Source organism: Erithacus rubecula (assembly GCF_903797595.1).
Source record: "Erithacus rubecula genome assembly, chromosome: 5".
NCBI classification, from domain to species: domain Eukaryota; kingdom Metazoa; phylum Chordata; class Aves; order Passeriformes; family Muscicapidae; genus Erithacus; species Erithacus rubecula.
Genome location: NC_136687.1, coordinates 2,469,050 through 2,486,127, shown reverse-complemented (window position 1 = coordinate 2,486,127; position 17,078 = coordinate 2,469,050). Strand labels below are relative to the sequence as shown.

Sequence of the window (17,078 nt, the reverse complement as noted above, 5' to 3'; positions counted from 1 at the left end):
AGTTAAGACTGCAACGAAATCATTACTAGATAATGACACACAAAACACTGTAAAACTTCATGTAAAGTTATGAGTTTTGAGTCACTGCTGGATTATATTTTGACCTGCTTTTCTCCTTCTGCAGTTCAAGGTAAGAAATAGAAAAGCAATAATCACCTACTCCCATTCTCAGGCACATTTACAACACTGTGTAATTCAGGCACCTTTTGTTGAACTTGTGCAAAGAAATCTAATTGCAGATGACTAAAAATGCTCTGTAAGTTCTGCACTTATTTGAGTTAAAAAAAAAAATCATTGAATAGGAATAAAAAACATAAAAGCATTCTGATTTCTAATAATCACACCTATTTTAAAGCATATTAAGATCTGTTAATGAACCATTTCAATTTCCACAGTGTTCTGATAACTTTATGATTAGTCTATTTCTTTCAATATCCAAGAGTAATCAGCAAGTACAAGCCCAATCATACAACTAATTTGGAAAAAAAAAAAAAAACAAAACAACATAACCAACATAGTGTATCAAAATGCACATTTAAATTTAGCAACATGATACATTACCAACATGTGCCTTTAGCACACGAAAAAAGTATGTATTATTAATCAGAAAATGCTCAAATGGATTTATTCAAAGCTGAAGACAAACTCCACTTGAATATTTTTCTTAATTTCAGCAGGACAAGGCTCTTAGAAAAGATCTTATTTCTCAGTAAAACTTCAATTCACACACAGAGCCCATAACTCTCATTACTACAAGGAGAAATGAAACCCTGAGAAATCTATAACTCCACCAAATCCTCAGCAATTAAACAGCAATAAACAGAAGGAATTTATGAAAATCTATTATTTAATAAAATGGCAAATAGAAGAAATTTAACCAGATAACATATTGTTCCAGCTCCAGGAACTGCTGACTTAGCAGAAAAAAATGCTGCATTAGCCAAAATCTGAAATAATGTCTCACATGTATTTTCTGGGGTCTGTGTTTCACAGCATAAGCAGAGCAGTTTTACAAGCACCTAAATTAGAAATGACTTCTCCAAGAGTTAGGCCTGTGCATATTTATGTTATTTGACTTCTAAGCCAAAGGGTAATGCTTGGGATTTTCAGAAATCAGCAGTATAAACCCATTTTCACAACCTCATATTTTACATGGCAGTAGCAAGACTACAATTGCACAAAATAAACTATATAAGCAACTTATGGAATTAGCAGGAAAAAAATTGAAAATAGCTGTTTGTTTCAGATTCCTAACCTAATTCAGAAATGTTTCTCTTCTCCTCCTCCTCCTCATAGACATAGGTATAAGGTTCTCTACCTACACAGCAACTTTCAAACAGATCTTGCACCTCTCAGCAAGTCATTAATCACATTTTTCTCCTTAGATTTGAAGGCCCTGCACTCAATTCTTCTGTGAGACCCAAGAACCCACATGAAATATGGAAATATGTATGTAGATATCTACTTGAATGTGCAAATGCAAGGTCCTGCAGCTGGGGAGGAGCAACCCCAGGCACCTTCACAGGCTGGGGGTGACCTGATGGAGCAGCTCTGGGGAGAAGGACCTGGGTGTCCTCAAGGACAATGAGCTGTCCTGAGCCAGCAGCACATCCTGGGAGACAAGAATGTCAGTGGGGTCCTGGGGTGCTTTAGGCTGAGCATTTCCAGGAGCAAAGGGAGGGATCCTGCCCCTCTGCTCAGCCCTGCCAGGCCACATTTGCAGAACCATGTGCAGTTCTGGGCTCCTCATGAGAGGAGAGACTCATGGAACAGATCCAGCAGAAGCTGTAAAGCTGGTCAAGGACCTGGAGCATCCCTGCTGAGCAAAGGCTGAGGGAGCTGGGGCTGTCCAGCCTGGAGAGGAGCCCCAGCTGAGAGGGACCCTCACCCTGGGTGTCCCTGTCTGTCCCTGGCTGCAGGGAGGGCAGAGCAGCACCCAGGCTCTGCTCTGGGGTCCCAGCAATGGCACCAGAGCCAGGGCAGGGACTGAGCCCAGCAATTCCACCTGAACAGGAGCAAGAACTTCACTGAGACACTGAACAGATTGTCCAGAGAGGCTGAGGAGTCTCCTCACTGGGATGTTCCTGAACTGCCTGGAGCAGGGAGCTGGGACCAGGTGACCCCTGTGGTCCCTTCCAGCCTGACCCATCCTGGGATCCTGTGAATTCTTCCATACTTCTTGAGCCTTGAAGATGAACAATGCACAGATCAAATATCTCTAGAATCTTTGATCTCTGAAACCCAACTCACCATTTTCACAATCAAATGTACCAAATTCAGGAATTTCTTACAGACTATATACAAATATCATTTAGATTTTAAGTAATAAATTGTGTAGCACACAGGGTGTATAATTAACCCAAGCCAGCTTTCCTCATTTTCAACTGTAAAAGAGGAATATATTCTGAGTTATTTTTAAATAAGGAAAAATCTTTATGATGATCAAAATTTAGCTCATGAAATATAAAAGTCACTCAGTTGTACTCAATCTTTCATCCATATCCCATAGAACTTTTTGCTTGCAATTCATTTGTAGGCTTAACTATTATTAAATATTTTTTGGGATATCTATTAACGACAATTCAGAATTCCACAGTAACTTAGGCTGGAATGAACTCCTGGAGGTTATATTTTAAACACCTCCTTAAAACACAGTCAAACTTTAACATCAAGCCAGGTTGCTCAAGGCTTCATCCATCCAAGATAAAAATTCCATCCTTGGAGATTTTCAAAACCTCTCTGCCTACTGTTTGAGTTCCTGATCATCTTCATGGGTGATCATGGGTGACTTTTCCCTTCCCTATATCCAGAATTTTCTCAGAATAATGATGTGCCAGTTGCACCCCATCCAAATACCATGAACTTCAGTTTTGCTTAAAATATCACAAATAACAATGTAGTTACTTTCTGATGGATGGTTATAAATAAATTATAGTCTAGATGTTTACTTTTTCTATCTCACAAGGATTTGGAATTTTGGGAAAAAGGAGACTCAGGATGAGAACCAGTTCCATGACAGCTCCTGATGTTTAGTTACTAAAGAGACAACTTTTTGCTTAAAAAAGTTTTTACTACTCTTCAAAGAGAACCTGGTGCCAAAATTCAAGCTTCAGACTGTTAAATGACACCCATAAAACTCTTACACATAGATTAATGAGGAAACAACATCTTCTTGGAAAGAAGAAAAAAAATAGTTGGCAGGAAATTTAGCTAAAAAAATTTCTTTAAAAGTTGCAATTTCCCATCACTTCTTAAAAGCCAGTTAATGAGCAATGAATGCAAATGAACTGGAACACTTTACATTTCTAATTAGTTCACATTAGAGCCATAAATCAAGGACTGATACTATAATTCAGTCCTTATAATTAAGTGTTTCAAACCTCTTTATAAATGTTCAGATTACAGTAAACATACATCATTTTTGGCTGCTGTTTCTGAAACAAAATCCAAAAAAATAATTTTAATATAATTGAAGACTTGTTTGAAAACTGTCAAAACCTGTGATAAAATCATCTTTAAATACAGCTAACTATTCTCTCTTCAACTCTTCTTTTTTCTTTAAATTACATCAAGGTGTGTTTACAGAGAAATTGTCGTGTTTTAATAAATATTAAAGGCTTTTGAAAATAAACCTCTTCATACTAAGCACTGCTATAAACCAACTTTCTAATGTTCAGAAGGCAATAAACTATCTCACACACTGACAAACTACAGGACACAGCTTTGGAAATTTAAAATAATGGATAAATTATTCACACTTCAACTAAAAATACTGAAAATAGCCATATAGCCTACAGAAATGTATTGTATAATCAGAGAGCACATCATTACTGAAAATTTGTGACATTTATCTACATTTGAATCTCATGTTCAACCACACCAAAAAACCCCTCACAGTCTTTCTTAAAAATACAATGCAAAGCAAAACATTACATTAATAACTTTAAACAATTTTACAACTATAAAAAAACTAGAATTACTGTATCATTACCTGCATTTTCCAATTAAATGACTTCATTATTATGTGCAATTGCCTTATTGCTCATGAAAAATCTGCTCATCCCCTGGTTTGTCTACATAGGTGGTCTTCAGGAAATTTCAGCAGCTTCTTCAGGATCTCTGCCTTACTTGTTAAACACCTTTTAATTCATCTATTTAGAATGTGAAACCTTCAGGGTTTCATTTCCTGATATGGCTCTTAATGATTCAGAATCACAGAAACACAGAATGGTTAAGGTTGGAAAAGACCTCTTAGATCATCAAGTCCAACCATAAACCCACCACCCACCACCACCACTATGTTCACAACTAAATCATATCCCCAAATGCCACATCACAGGGTTTTTAACACTTCCTGAGATAGCAAATACACAACTTATCTTAGGACAGGGAAAATCCAATTTTCAAGGTAAATGCCACTGAAAAGTGTGATAGATATTTTAGATAATGCCACAAGCACAAGACAGCAGGAAAAATTGCCTTTGTGTAGAAGGCAGCATGTGATATACTGAGGGACTCAGTTTTTCTGAGTAACTTGGAGACAAGGCTGTATAAATAAGAGTGTTTGATGTATGTCTTTGTCAGAAGCACCTGTACCACTGTGAAAACAAATGCTGTGTGCTCACAGGTTTGGTTTCTGCACCTTTGTCCCTGTCTCCTGCAATGCTGGCAAGGCTGTTATCTCCTGTTTAGCAGCAAATCAAATGTTGCTCCTGCCACAGTGCTGAGTTACACAGACACACCACATAGCTGGGAGTGACAGTGCAATGCTACACTGGAGCTGCTCTGGAGAGATGAAACAACACAGATTATTCACAGGGAGAGGATAATTCCAAGAGAGCTGGAGGGAGACTTTGGACAAGAGTGTGGAGTTACAGGACAGGGGGAATGGCTGCCAGAGCCAGGGTTAGATGGGATATTGGGAAGAAATTCTTTACTGTGAGGGTGTTGGTGGCTGCCCCATCCCTGGGAGTGTCCAAGGCCAGGCTGGATATTGGGCTAGTGGGAGATATCCCTGTCTATGGCAGGAGTGGAACAAGATTGCCTTTAAGTTCCTTTACAACCCAAACCATGCTGTGATTCCCTGATTTTCCCCTCTGGCACATCAGACTGGATGCATCCACAGCAGCTTCACCAGCATCCCACTCAGGCAGCAGTGCACAACCACGAGCAGAACCTTCCCAGCCCCTTCTCCCAGCTGCTCTCCAAATGTAAATGGAGAAGCTGCTTCCCTGAAATAGTGGTGGTGTTCACTTCTCACATACCTAAGCTATGGAAGCATCTCACAGGTGCTAAATGAACACAGACAAAATAGTAGCAAGTGTAGTCTAATTAAAACATTTCACTTAGTGCTCTTTCTAAGCTATTATATGTAACCTGAAAGAAGATTTAGTGTTTTTTGATGTAGCACTTCAGATATTCATACTTACATGAACAAGAAAATAAGACCTGCAATAATTTGAATAATAATGCAGTAATTGTACTGCTACAGAAAACATTCCCTTATAGAAATGAATAATTAGGCTTTTAAAGTGGGTTTTTTTGTGTTTTAGTGTGTCTAACAAATTTGTGCTTGAGGGTTCATTACAAAACTTCCTTTGCAAACAAACTGGCCTGCTGCAAACAGGTTATATGTATTTTGATAGGGAAACACAGGCAGCAGTTGGCAAAAGGCTCTTTCTATCACCAAAAGAAGTTGTAGCAAAGTGCTGCAATTAAACTCCAAAAAGTATTTTTGATTGCTAAATCTTTACACAATACTTGCTTACTATACAAGAGCATTTCAGGGGAAAAAAATAAATGTATAGACATAAAAAAAATAAACAATAAGTCCACTAGATGGTGCTCCTATACAGCAAATACAGCTCAGCAGCACCATTCCCACTGCTAAAGGGGAATGAAGGCAATGAGATCCTAATCCAGTTATCCAGGGTGCCTCCCTTCACAGAGATCACATTTTTGCTACCAAAACCCTGACATTTCAGTGCTGTCCCTTGTACTCTGGAGCTGACCTTTTCCACAGTAATATATAAACAAGCCCATACATACACAGAAGGGGCTGTAATGGAAATGCAACAACAACTGAAAGGAAGAGCTTGTTTGGCCCCACAACATCATCAGGACCCCAAAATTTCCTCTGATTCTTCCTCATTTGAGACATCAGTTCAGCATCCTCAAATACATGGCTCTGCAAACAGGTGAAGCTTTTGGGTTTAGTGTAAAATGCAACATTTTGCTATTAGTTATTATTTTCTTAATATGCAAAGCATGACCAGTCTGATGTTTCCCCACTCTGAGAAGTACAGAAAGTGCCAAAGTATCTCACTACTGCATAGGAGTTTTGGAAACATTGAGGAGCAGCCTGGATACCTGGATATACAGGAAATGCTTGGCTTGACCCTCCTGCAGTGTAAAAGCCACTTCAGCTGCACCAGGGACAAAAATTTGTATTTTGGGGCTCCCAGCACAAGAAATTTGTGAATTTGGAGGAGTGAGTCTAGATGAGACCCACAAAGGTGATCAGAGGGCTGGAGCCCCTCTGCTCTGGGAGAGCTGGGGGTGTTCCCCTGGAAAAGGCTCCAGGGAGAGCTCAGAGCCCCTTGCAGAGCCTAAAGGGGCTCCAGGAGAGCTGGAGAGGGACTGGGGACAAGGATGGAGGGACAGGACAAGGGAGAATGACACATTGGACAGGGCTTGGAGGAAGCTGGTCTAGTGGAAGGTGTCCCTGCTCATGGCAGGGGTTGGAACAAGATCATTTTTAATGTCCCTTCCTACCCAAACCATTCTGAGATTCTACAGTATTTCACCCAAAGCCATGAGATTATCTGAATTTGCAGCACACTTTCCCCAGTGCATTCCTAGTTAAATTCAATACAGAGCTGCTATTATACAGAAATTGCCATTTGCCTGGGCTAGAGCCACTCAAGCTCAACAAGGCTGGTTTCAAATTGCTGTGGGATGTGCAATAATATTTTTGCAATTGTTTCTTATGAATTTCAGTGGGGAAACAAACACATTTCAATTCTTCTTTTGAAGCTCACATTTTGTCCTGTTCTCTGCAGCATTACAAATCACTTCTCCAAAAACATATTTACAAGCAAATTGCAATTCCATAAATGTTCTACAAAAATCCATTCTCAGGTCATCTAGCAGTTATTTGCCCAAAATGGAGCATTTTAAAGGTAGTCACTTAATGACACAGCATTTTTTCTGTCTGCTACATTTCTGCCACACTTTGACAGCTTTTGATTTTATTACCAAAAAAAAAAAAAAAAAAAAAAAAAAAAAAAAAAGTAATCTTTGCTATTGCTTTACCCAGATACTTTGTCCTTTCAGTTTCTCTGGAATGTTTTCTCCTCATTACACATTTATTAGATCTTTCACTCCATTTAAGGTGCACTGCCTTCTCCAGCCATGCAAAATATTCCTAAAGAAGCATTAATATATTCACAAAATATGTTGTGAGAGCCCATTTATTAATTATGAGCTGCATTTAACAGCCTGGAGGACAATGACCAGTATCATCAGACACATCTTCATCAAATGTAGTCATCTCCCAAATAGATGACTTGCTCTGTTCAAAAATTCATTAAAGACTGAACTACCCTGCCTGTAATTTCTCAGTTCAAATGCTGCTTGTGGCAAAAAAAAAAGTACAATTTCAGTAGCCTGGGACATATCCTGAATATATAAATACCTCAAGTACTAAAAAGCATTTTAACCACCTCTTTTAATTCTGATCCTATCAAATCATAGAGTCATGTCTAAGTTGGAAGGGACCCACAAAGATCAACCAGTCCAACTCCAGGCTCTCCCCAGGACACCAGAAGTTCCACCCTGTGCCTCAGAGCAAGGTCCAAATGTTACTTGAACTCTGGCAGGTTTGGTGCTGTGACCACTTCCCCTTATCATCCTTTCAATTCCTTAATAAACCAGATTATTTTCATACTCAGAAATCAGAGAATAAAGGGGGTGACCCCTCAGAAATTCATGATTTAACAAGGACCAACACCGCTGGACAGCAATTTTAGAGGCAAAATACAAAGAAACAAATCCAATATTTAAAATATAAAAATTATAAAAATCAGATAAAATAGTATCAGCTATAGGGCTTGCCTGTTTGGACTAATATATATTAAAACTAAACTTGACATATTTCTTTTAAGAAACAAAATATCATTTTATTCCATTGCCAGAGGCAGAACTTGCACACAAACAGAAAAGACTGGGAGAAAAGTCAGCTAAGCCATCTCATCAGTTCTTTCTGGAGCAATACAGAAAACAACAGATATTTGCTTTTGGCATCTGTAGAGAAAAGGGGTTTTGGTCCTTTTTTTCTTTAGATATCCTTTCCTCCCCTCTCTAAGTCAGAGGTTTTATAAATTCTATTTAATTTTATTGCAGATAATTCAAGCCTTCCCTCAAACACAGGAATAATCCTTTTTATGGAGCTATGTGCATGCATAGTAAACAGGTTTATATTTACAACACCATTACACCCACACTCCCAGCACTGTACAAGAATGTATCCTCATTTTTCATACCCAAATCTAAAGGAAATTATTTAGAATTGTTTAAAATGTAAAGCATTATAGATTGCACAGTCTGAAACCCCTAGAATTTGAATTTCCACTGTGATTAGCACTTCTGAGGTGCTGTCAGCACATCCCTCTGACACAGCCACACTCTTTGGTAGTCAGGAATTGCAATCCCAGTCCATATTCTGAGAGGAGGAACCTCCTACTCACCAGAGATCCCAAGTGCCCAGTAAATCCTGTTTTTGCCTGGCACTGCTCCCTCTCTAGTCCATCATGGAGAACACATTCCCCAACAATCTGTGTGCAGCCCTTGCTGTGGCACAGACAATCATGGAATCACAGAATTCTTTGAATTGGAACTTGGATCATCAAGTCCAACTCCAGCCCTGCCAAGGCCACCAATAACTCCTGTCCCCAAATGCCACATCCCCATGGCTTCTAAATTCCCCAGGGTTGGGGACTCCACCACTGTCCTGGGCAACTGTGCCAGGGCTGGACAAACCTTTGGGTGAAGAAAACTTCCCAAATATCCAACCTGAACCTCCCTGCCCAGCCTGAGGCTGTTCCCTCTCCCTCTGTCCCTGTCCCCAGAGCCCAACACCCCCAGTGTCCCCTCCTGTCAGGGAGTTGTGCAGAGCCACAAGGGTCCCCCTGATCCCCCTTTTCTTCAGGCTGAGCCCCTTTCCCAAATTTATCAGCAGCTCCAGACTCTTTCCCAGTTCCATTCCCTTCCCTGGCCAAAATTATTTATTTCCTTTACTTTATTTCCTGATAAAAATATATATTTTTACATTCACATCTATTTTTACCCTTTTGCAGTTACCAGATGCACATCAGTGTTGATGCCATTATCTTCATCTCATTTTTTAACCGGCACAGTTTCCTGGTTCTTCTCATTGCATTTCTTCTCTCTCAATAATTTATTCTCTTTTTTTATCCACCTCCCCAGCACACTCCAGTTTCATATGTAGGTCCTGTACACCTTGAAGGCCATGGGGAGGACAGCAGATAAATTCACCCCACATTTAACATGTGCCAACACAGTCGTCCCTCAATAACCAGAACAGATGAGATCAAAATTACAATTTCCTGAGTGAAAACTGGGCTTTTGCAGAGTTCACAGTAAGTTCTTCAAAAATTTATTTACACAACTTCCATAAATTTGGCCAAATAGCATAAGGGGAAAATAAACTGTGCACCCCCATTTGCATTAAGAAGTATTTCATAAGCATAAAATATATGCCAAATTTTACCAATAAATTACAAGTCAACCCAGGAATATCAGTTTTTAAATGATGCAAGACTAAAGCAGCAACATGGAAGTTAAAGATCTAAGCAACAAGGCATTAAACACATTCTTTTGTCATCAATAAAATTCAAATAGGACTTTAAAGGAAAAAAAAAATCTACTAAGGAACAGATTTGTGAGCTCTCCTTATTTCTACATAAATTATCTCTGAGAAGCAATGAATGACAACTATCTTCAAAACTTTGCTGCTAATAACTCACAAGTGATTTACACAATCCCCCAATGTTTAGAGTGTGACAATTATCAAAAGACCTAGTTAAACACAATGGCTGTGCTTCAAATAGGTAGAATAATAATTTGTATTCCATGTGATGATATTTTGACTGAGAAAATATTCAAATTATTCACACTGCAGTTATTTTGAAGTGCTCAGCCACAGAACACTGATTCTGAAATTTGAAATAATGAAGGCTGAGAAGTTTAAAAAATGATGGAAAAAACCTGTAAACTTATTTTTAATACAGAACAATCATCTAGGCACATAATGTAGGGTTTAGAAAGCACTTCATACCAAATGCAAACTGATCACAATTAATGTGACTGAGACTGTAAAAATAAATATTCTGATAAATTATTTTCATTAGAAAACACAAAGTTCTTGCTGAAGTAAAATACTGCCACCATAAAAGCGAGTTTTTTTTTTTCCTCCACCACCTTTTTACTCATTAGATAGTTTCACTAGACTGGTAATATTGCTTGTTTTCTTGCTTGTAAAACAAAGGTAAATTCACAATCATCCCACCATCACCAGCTATAAATTTTGACTTTCCCTGGAGGTCAGGGAAAGTCATCTTTGTTGTAAAATTAGGTGTGAATAAATCTCATTCAACAGCTAAGCAGTGAGTTAGAAAGTGAATAAGACAATTGTTTCAGCCTCTGCATCACTGTAAGTCAAAGTTTTCATTTAGTTTCCTAAAATGAGAAAGGGAGAATTCCCCAAAAAGGCTGTTTTTCCCCACATAATTCTGAATAGAACACACTACTATGGCTACACATCTCCCACACACATGCATGGCTCCTGCAACATCACAGAAAGTGAAAAAGACTTTACCTGAGGAGAAAAAGGATGAATATTCTCATAGATGCAGGGACAATATCTGATGTCTCACACAGTCTTCACTACATTTATTTTGACTAAGCACAACAACTCTTTGCATTGAACAGCAGCCTTTTTTCCAGAAGGCAGCAGCAGCATCATCAGTTTGGGATTGAGAAGTCACATGTTTTCTGTCCCTGTTTGTCAAACCTTTGCTGTCCATAATGTGCAAAGTCCCACACAAAGCCAGAGCACCATCAGACACACAGGGATATTATTCCCAGGATTTTACCAACTTGTGAGCTGAGAGGGGCCTGAAAACCCTGAGGAATTCCTTAAATCTTAACCCACAGTAATTGTGCAGGAGAAACCATGCAAGAATGGATGGAGGAGACAAGCCCAGTCCAACATGTTGTGAGATGAACCACCTGCACTATAGCTCCACTCCCAGCCCCAAATGCAGCAGGACTGAGCAGCTCCTGATTGCAGGTGACAGACACTGGGATTGCAACCTTGTGTCTCAATCAGAGAGAAAATTATATTATATTATTATTCCCCAATAATAACTTCAACTTTGCCTTAAGTCAAAATGAAAGACAAAAATATTGTCAGAGACTGTCCCCAATAAACTTGTTGTTCACAGCCTGAAGAACAATACTCACATGAGAGATAGGAAGAAATCATCAGACAGGACTGCTAATTAAATTAACAGCTCAACAATTAGTTGCCAGGAAAGCTGCTTAAACAAAACTCTATCTATTGCTGGAACAGAGGCTGCAGCACTTTGCCCACAGCTGAAGTGACTGCTATCAACTGTGTTAGAAAGATGCTTTTTCCATTCATTTGATTAACATAATTCATGATTCAAGTTGAATGTTAATGTTTCCAAGGCACCGAGCTCCATCACCATCTTCATTTTTTTTGTCTAGTCTTCCTGACTTGCTAGGCAAACGTGATTTTACAACTCAAGTTACCCCAAATCTTGGTCACATAACTAATGTGCCAGATTAATCAGACTATGCATTTTCTAGAACCATGTAGTGGGATTTGTCAAGGATCCTAAGGATAACAATAACTTATTTTTCTCCAGACATTATCCCAGCCATTGTAATAACTCCTTGTAATTCCAGTCCATTAGCAGCAAGCAACTATTCCTCACTCAAACCAACACAAATCAATGTCTGCCCTTTGCCTCTGCAGTCTGAGGAAATGGATGTGAACGAAAAGGGGAATTTGAGCCCCGCACAAGAACAATTCAGTTAAAATCTCTGTGGATTGTGTGTAGAAACACCTCATTTTCCACACGCTGCTGATACTCACATCAAACTCATTCAGAGCAGCAGCCAGCTCTCCTATGCCAGTGTGGCCCTTGTTCTCATCGGTGGGGGAGGTGGCCTGGGCAGCGTTGGAGATGCCAGCAATGGCCTCCTGCACCTGCTTGAAGACGTAGTCCCTGTTGGCCCTGGTGGCAGCCACGTCGGGGTGGCGCAGGAAGGCCTGCGAGGCCGTGTACAGCATGGTGGCGTTCTTCTTCAGAGCGCCTCGCGCCGCCGCCATCTCGTCCCTGCAGTGAGGGTCCTTCAGCTCCTGCATGGAGACACACAGCTTTCACAGTTGGAAACAAAGGGTTTGTGTTAGAAGGGATTGCCTGGGGCACCCAGGAATGAACATTGGTGTGGTTATGTTCAGATGGGCACAGCTGGTATCACCTGCAGCCCTTTATCGGCAAACTCTACATGCTGCCTTCTCTTAACAAACTTCCTTCCTGATTCCTTCTCTTATGGCAGCTCCACATAGCAGTAACTCCTTCTTTCCACCCTGCATGACTGGCTAAACTCAAACCATTCCTTTCCCAGCTGCCTCACCCTGTCTGTCCCTGACACAGCATCTTCTTACCTTCCCTGTCCCTTGTATATCCCTTCCTCCTGCCAGCACAGCCAGCAAACTCTCAGTCTCATGCTCCAACTCCAACTTGACCCCAACTACCTCACTCTGTGATATCCCCCAACTGATTGGGCAGACTCAGCTGTTTTCACTCCTTGGTAATCAGCACAGCTGCAAGTCATTGGGAAAGATTCCCTCCTGCACTGTCCTTTCAGTCTAGTTTCCCACAAATGCCATGAGTGGTTTGGCAGGGATGGAATCAATGGCAGAACCCACACAAATCACTGAAAGGATTCCCCTCTTGCCCAAGGAAATGGAGTCTTTCCATGTCACTACAGCTGTTACATTCTACTCATAGTATCTTACCAAAAGAGTCACTTCCCTTCTGCAAAAGCCCAGGAAAAATGTACATAAAACATTCAAAGTTACTCTTCCCAAAACCAGGATTCCTTCTGCTGATTCCATAACATCAACACAAGTGCAACATTCCTGTTACAGCAAGTGCTCATTTTCAATTATTTTACAGAATTGTCATAAGGCAGACCTTTAAAAATCAAGATAAAAGTATAACACAGATGAATATCACAGTATCAAATAATTAACTAGCTTGGAAAATCATCCAACTTTGAGATCATCCAGTCTAACCTATGACCTAACACCATATGGTTTTAGTTCTTAAAGACCTACTAAATACGCCTCTCAATATTTCTGTTTTGCTTCCCCTCATATTTTGCTCTATTCCTCATATCAATTAGAGTTTGCATATTTAGAATATCATGTCACATACTTTCTTTTGTTTCCCCTGACAACAAGAATCAGATACTGCACAATATGTTATCAGAATTATACATTATTGTTATTTAACCCATGATTTATTTTTTTTTTTATAGTGTGTATCATACTGTCCTTGGAAGCCTTACAAACATTAAGACAGCCTAACAATATTCATAAGGAACAACAAAACATTATTACTTCTATTTTAAAACTGTGAACAAACAAACCAGTTGGGAGAGTTGAATTGTTTATTTATGTTCACACATGGAACCTATTGCCAACACTGAAAAAGGACCCAGATATCCCGAATTTAAAGGTTCTACCCACTGATTAATTTCAGTCACATGGCTGAGAGGTAACAGTCTTCAGAGAGATTTTTTGTCATATTCTTGTATATTCAATGAGAACTTAAGAGATACAAACATTCATTAGCTTTCACATGTTTCTCTTTTTTCCATATTTGCATCTCTATTTCCACAGGGGAAGTGCCTGAATGTACAGAAGAGCACTCTCCATAAAGTGATTTGATTCTGCATGTTTAATTTATTTGCCTTAGTCAGATGGTTTGGTTTTCTGCAGTCCTGCAAGGAGCAGGGAGAGGGGCTTGATGATCCTTACAGGTCATCTAACTTGAGATATTCAATAACTCAATTTCAGTATAACTCTGAAAATGCTATTTTTCATAAAAAGCCCCACAATCATGATTCAGAAGGCAATTGTCATTGCTGCAATTCAAAAAATAAGGTAAACAGGTGGATGAATATGGAAAGCCAGCTTTCCAAATCCAGTGCAATGCAGTACAAAGATGGCACATCCTTGAATTATTGGTGGTATTCAAATATAATTGAAGTTGGAGAGACCTTAGAGAACTCTACAGTGTCTTGAAAGAAACAGGGTTCAGAGGAAAGTTATCTTTATTGCAAAGTTGTACAATGAGCAGCCATGAATAAATGTTATTGTGACTTTCTGGTCTCCTTTTCAGCTGCCCTAGGAATGAATAAATTGATAAATTAGTATTAAAAAAAAATCTGAAAATTATTAATAATGGTTTTAAGCACAAAGTAGATTTCTGTTCCTCCTGAACTTGAATTATAGTGAACTAGCAAACAGCTCATGCTTTACCAGCTGTCAGAGTGACCTGAAATCTGCATAGGTTAGAATTAAATGGGAATAATCACCAAATTAAAACTATCTTTAACCTCCTGAATCACCTCCCTTTTCACGCTTCAGTCTGCTATTAATTGAAGCCTCTTGGAAAGTACTCTTAAAGAAATGGCACTTCTGAAAAATGTCATCACATTCAAAAATAATGAGTGTGATTAAATTATAGACCATGACATAGCAATTAATGGTCCATTGTACATTTTAAACCAGACTTGGGCATAAAACACAAGAACTTCAGAATGAAGATGGACTTTTCCAGCCATTCCTGCACTCACCTGCTGTCTCCTGGCAGCGACATAGTTCAGTTTCACCATTTCCTTCCCAAACTCCTTGAAGCGATTGGCTAAGTCTTGCTCATTTGTTGCATTTTTCACAGCTTCCAGTGCCTCCTCTACCTACAACACAATAAATCAGCTCTGTCAGCATTTTAATCCACCCTTTGACAAAGCCTGGGACTATTCCACCCAATACTCTGTCTTGCATGGACACAATTTAGGTTTCACATCCATCACTGTACAGAGGCTTTATGAGAGTCCCATGAACTTTAATTAAGTTTTTAATAGAGCAGCTGTCACTCTGCATTACTGGCCACTTACTGTGCTTTGGGAACATGTAAAACTAATGTCAGAGATGTCACTGTATTAATTTCCCTGCTCAAACTTATCAGATGAAATATTTAATATCTGAGGGGTTTAAAACAAAATACATGAGCTTGGCCTGATGTGTGGCACAGGCTTTACAGGAAAACAAAGCAAGTTATCACTTCTGGACAAGAAATCTTTAAAAAGGAAATTCAAATTTACCATTAAGGTTTAAATTTACTATGATAAATCCAAAACACTCTATCTTTATGAAGCAAATTATAACCTCAACCCAGAATATTTTTATTATTTTTTTCTCAGCTCTGAGCTTTCTTTCTTTAGTTATTCAACACTGAGAAAATAATGTACTCAAAAACCCATACCTGCACTTGTTCAGTGATGCTGTAACTACCAGACAGAGATATAAAATCTCAGTTATACCCACAAGTTGATCCACCAAATGTATTATGAGCCTTTACCTAATGCAAAGCAAAAAAAAAAACCTATCTGAAGGGATAAAATGCTCTTTTCATGCAATAAGCAAAGGAAACATTACTGTGACTAGATGGGAATTCCAAGTTGTACTTCTTTCCCTCACAAGATAAAAACACAATTCCAAGCAAAAAACACTGAGAACTGAAAAGATGCTACTGATCCTTCTTGCTTGAAGCTGTTGTTCAGCTAAAAGCTGCAGTTCATAAGAACATGCATAACAAACATTCCCCTCAAAAGGCAAGGGCTCATTGGGTGGGCACAAGCTCCTGTGCACCAGCAGAGGTTTGCAGCTCTCCAGACACTGCTGGGAATCAATACATTCAGCAGTAGCTGGTGTCTAATAGTTTAGAAAGGCACAATTATGTGCAGAACCTGTCTTTTTATTGCTTGAGTTGCTCTGTGTTTTCCTACCACTGACAGAGTATATTTTCATTTTCAAGCTCATTTTGAGCTTTTACCTACTTACTGCAGATTTGCAAATTACAGAGCAGTAGAGTAGCAAACTCATACATTTCTATTGGAAAATGCATAATTCAAGAACATAAATTCATGGCTGTTACTTTGGAAATTATAAACCAAGTTCTGTCAATTTACAAGCTGCAAGCTTATTCAGAATCCCAGCTACCTTGTCTTTTAAGGAGAACAGATTTAAAAAAAAAAAAAAGAACTGACTCCCTTACCATTAGCACAAATTGCAAAAACATCATTTGTATTAAATAATTTGCTCTTGCAGAACTTCTTGCAAAATACACACATTTTCCCTTTTTATCCAGAGAACAACTACATTAAATACCTGAAAATTTCATCTTTATTATGTTTGTAATGCCAAGCACAGGCATGACAAACTGATACACGTTTTTCTAAGTCCTACTCCATATTAAATAGAATTCCTGAAAAATTTGTCAGAGATTCCACTCTGATAGTCAGATTTCAAAGGATGCTGATCAGACTTTATCATGTCAGTCAAGGCTCAAGACCACAGATTCTAAAATGAAGAAATCAGTTATGAGAAACACTAGAAAGGACAAGAGCATGAGCTCTTTTTTTAGATAATATTTTTATTATTACAGTTTCTTTTTTACAAATTCATACTGCAGTTCTCCATTCTTGAGAAAACACTAAACAGATCTGTTCCTCTGATTAACTAGCCTTGAGTCAATTACAAGAGATTTATAATCCTCTGTGAGCATGACCACATACTATAATGGTACATGGTTTTTTAATGTGTTATAAAAGTTTCTGCAATAACCATTATTTCTAATTTTAGCAGTGCAAAAGATAACCTGAATGCAATGACC

At 38.9% G+C, this 17,078-nt stretch overlaps 1 protein-coding gene across 3 annotated transcripts in view; it reads right to left on the bottom strand.

The window, feature by feature from the left end:
- Positions 1 to 17,078, bottom strand: part of CTNNA2 (catenin alpha 2) — a gene marked incomplete at its 5' end in the record, with an annotated part of 444,577 nt that overhangs the window by 317,971 nt on the left and 109,528 nt on the right. For all 3 annotated transcript variants that reach the window (XM_079307292.1, XM_079307294.1, XM_079307293.1), the window contains 2 exons: positions 12,203 to 12,469; positions 14,980 to 15,099. In XM_079307292.1, coding sequence (XP_079163418.1) covers positions 12,203 to 12,469; positions 14,980 to 15,099 — 387 coding nt within the window. The remainder of the gene's footprint in view (positions 1 to 12,202; positions 12,470 to 14,979; positions 15,100 to 17,078) is intronic.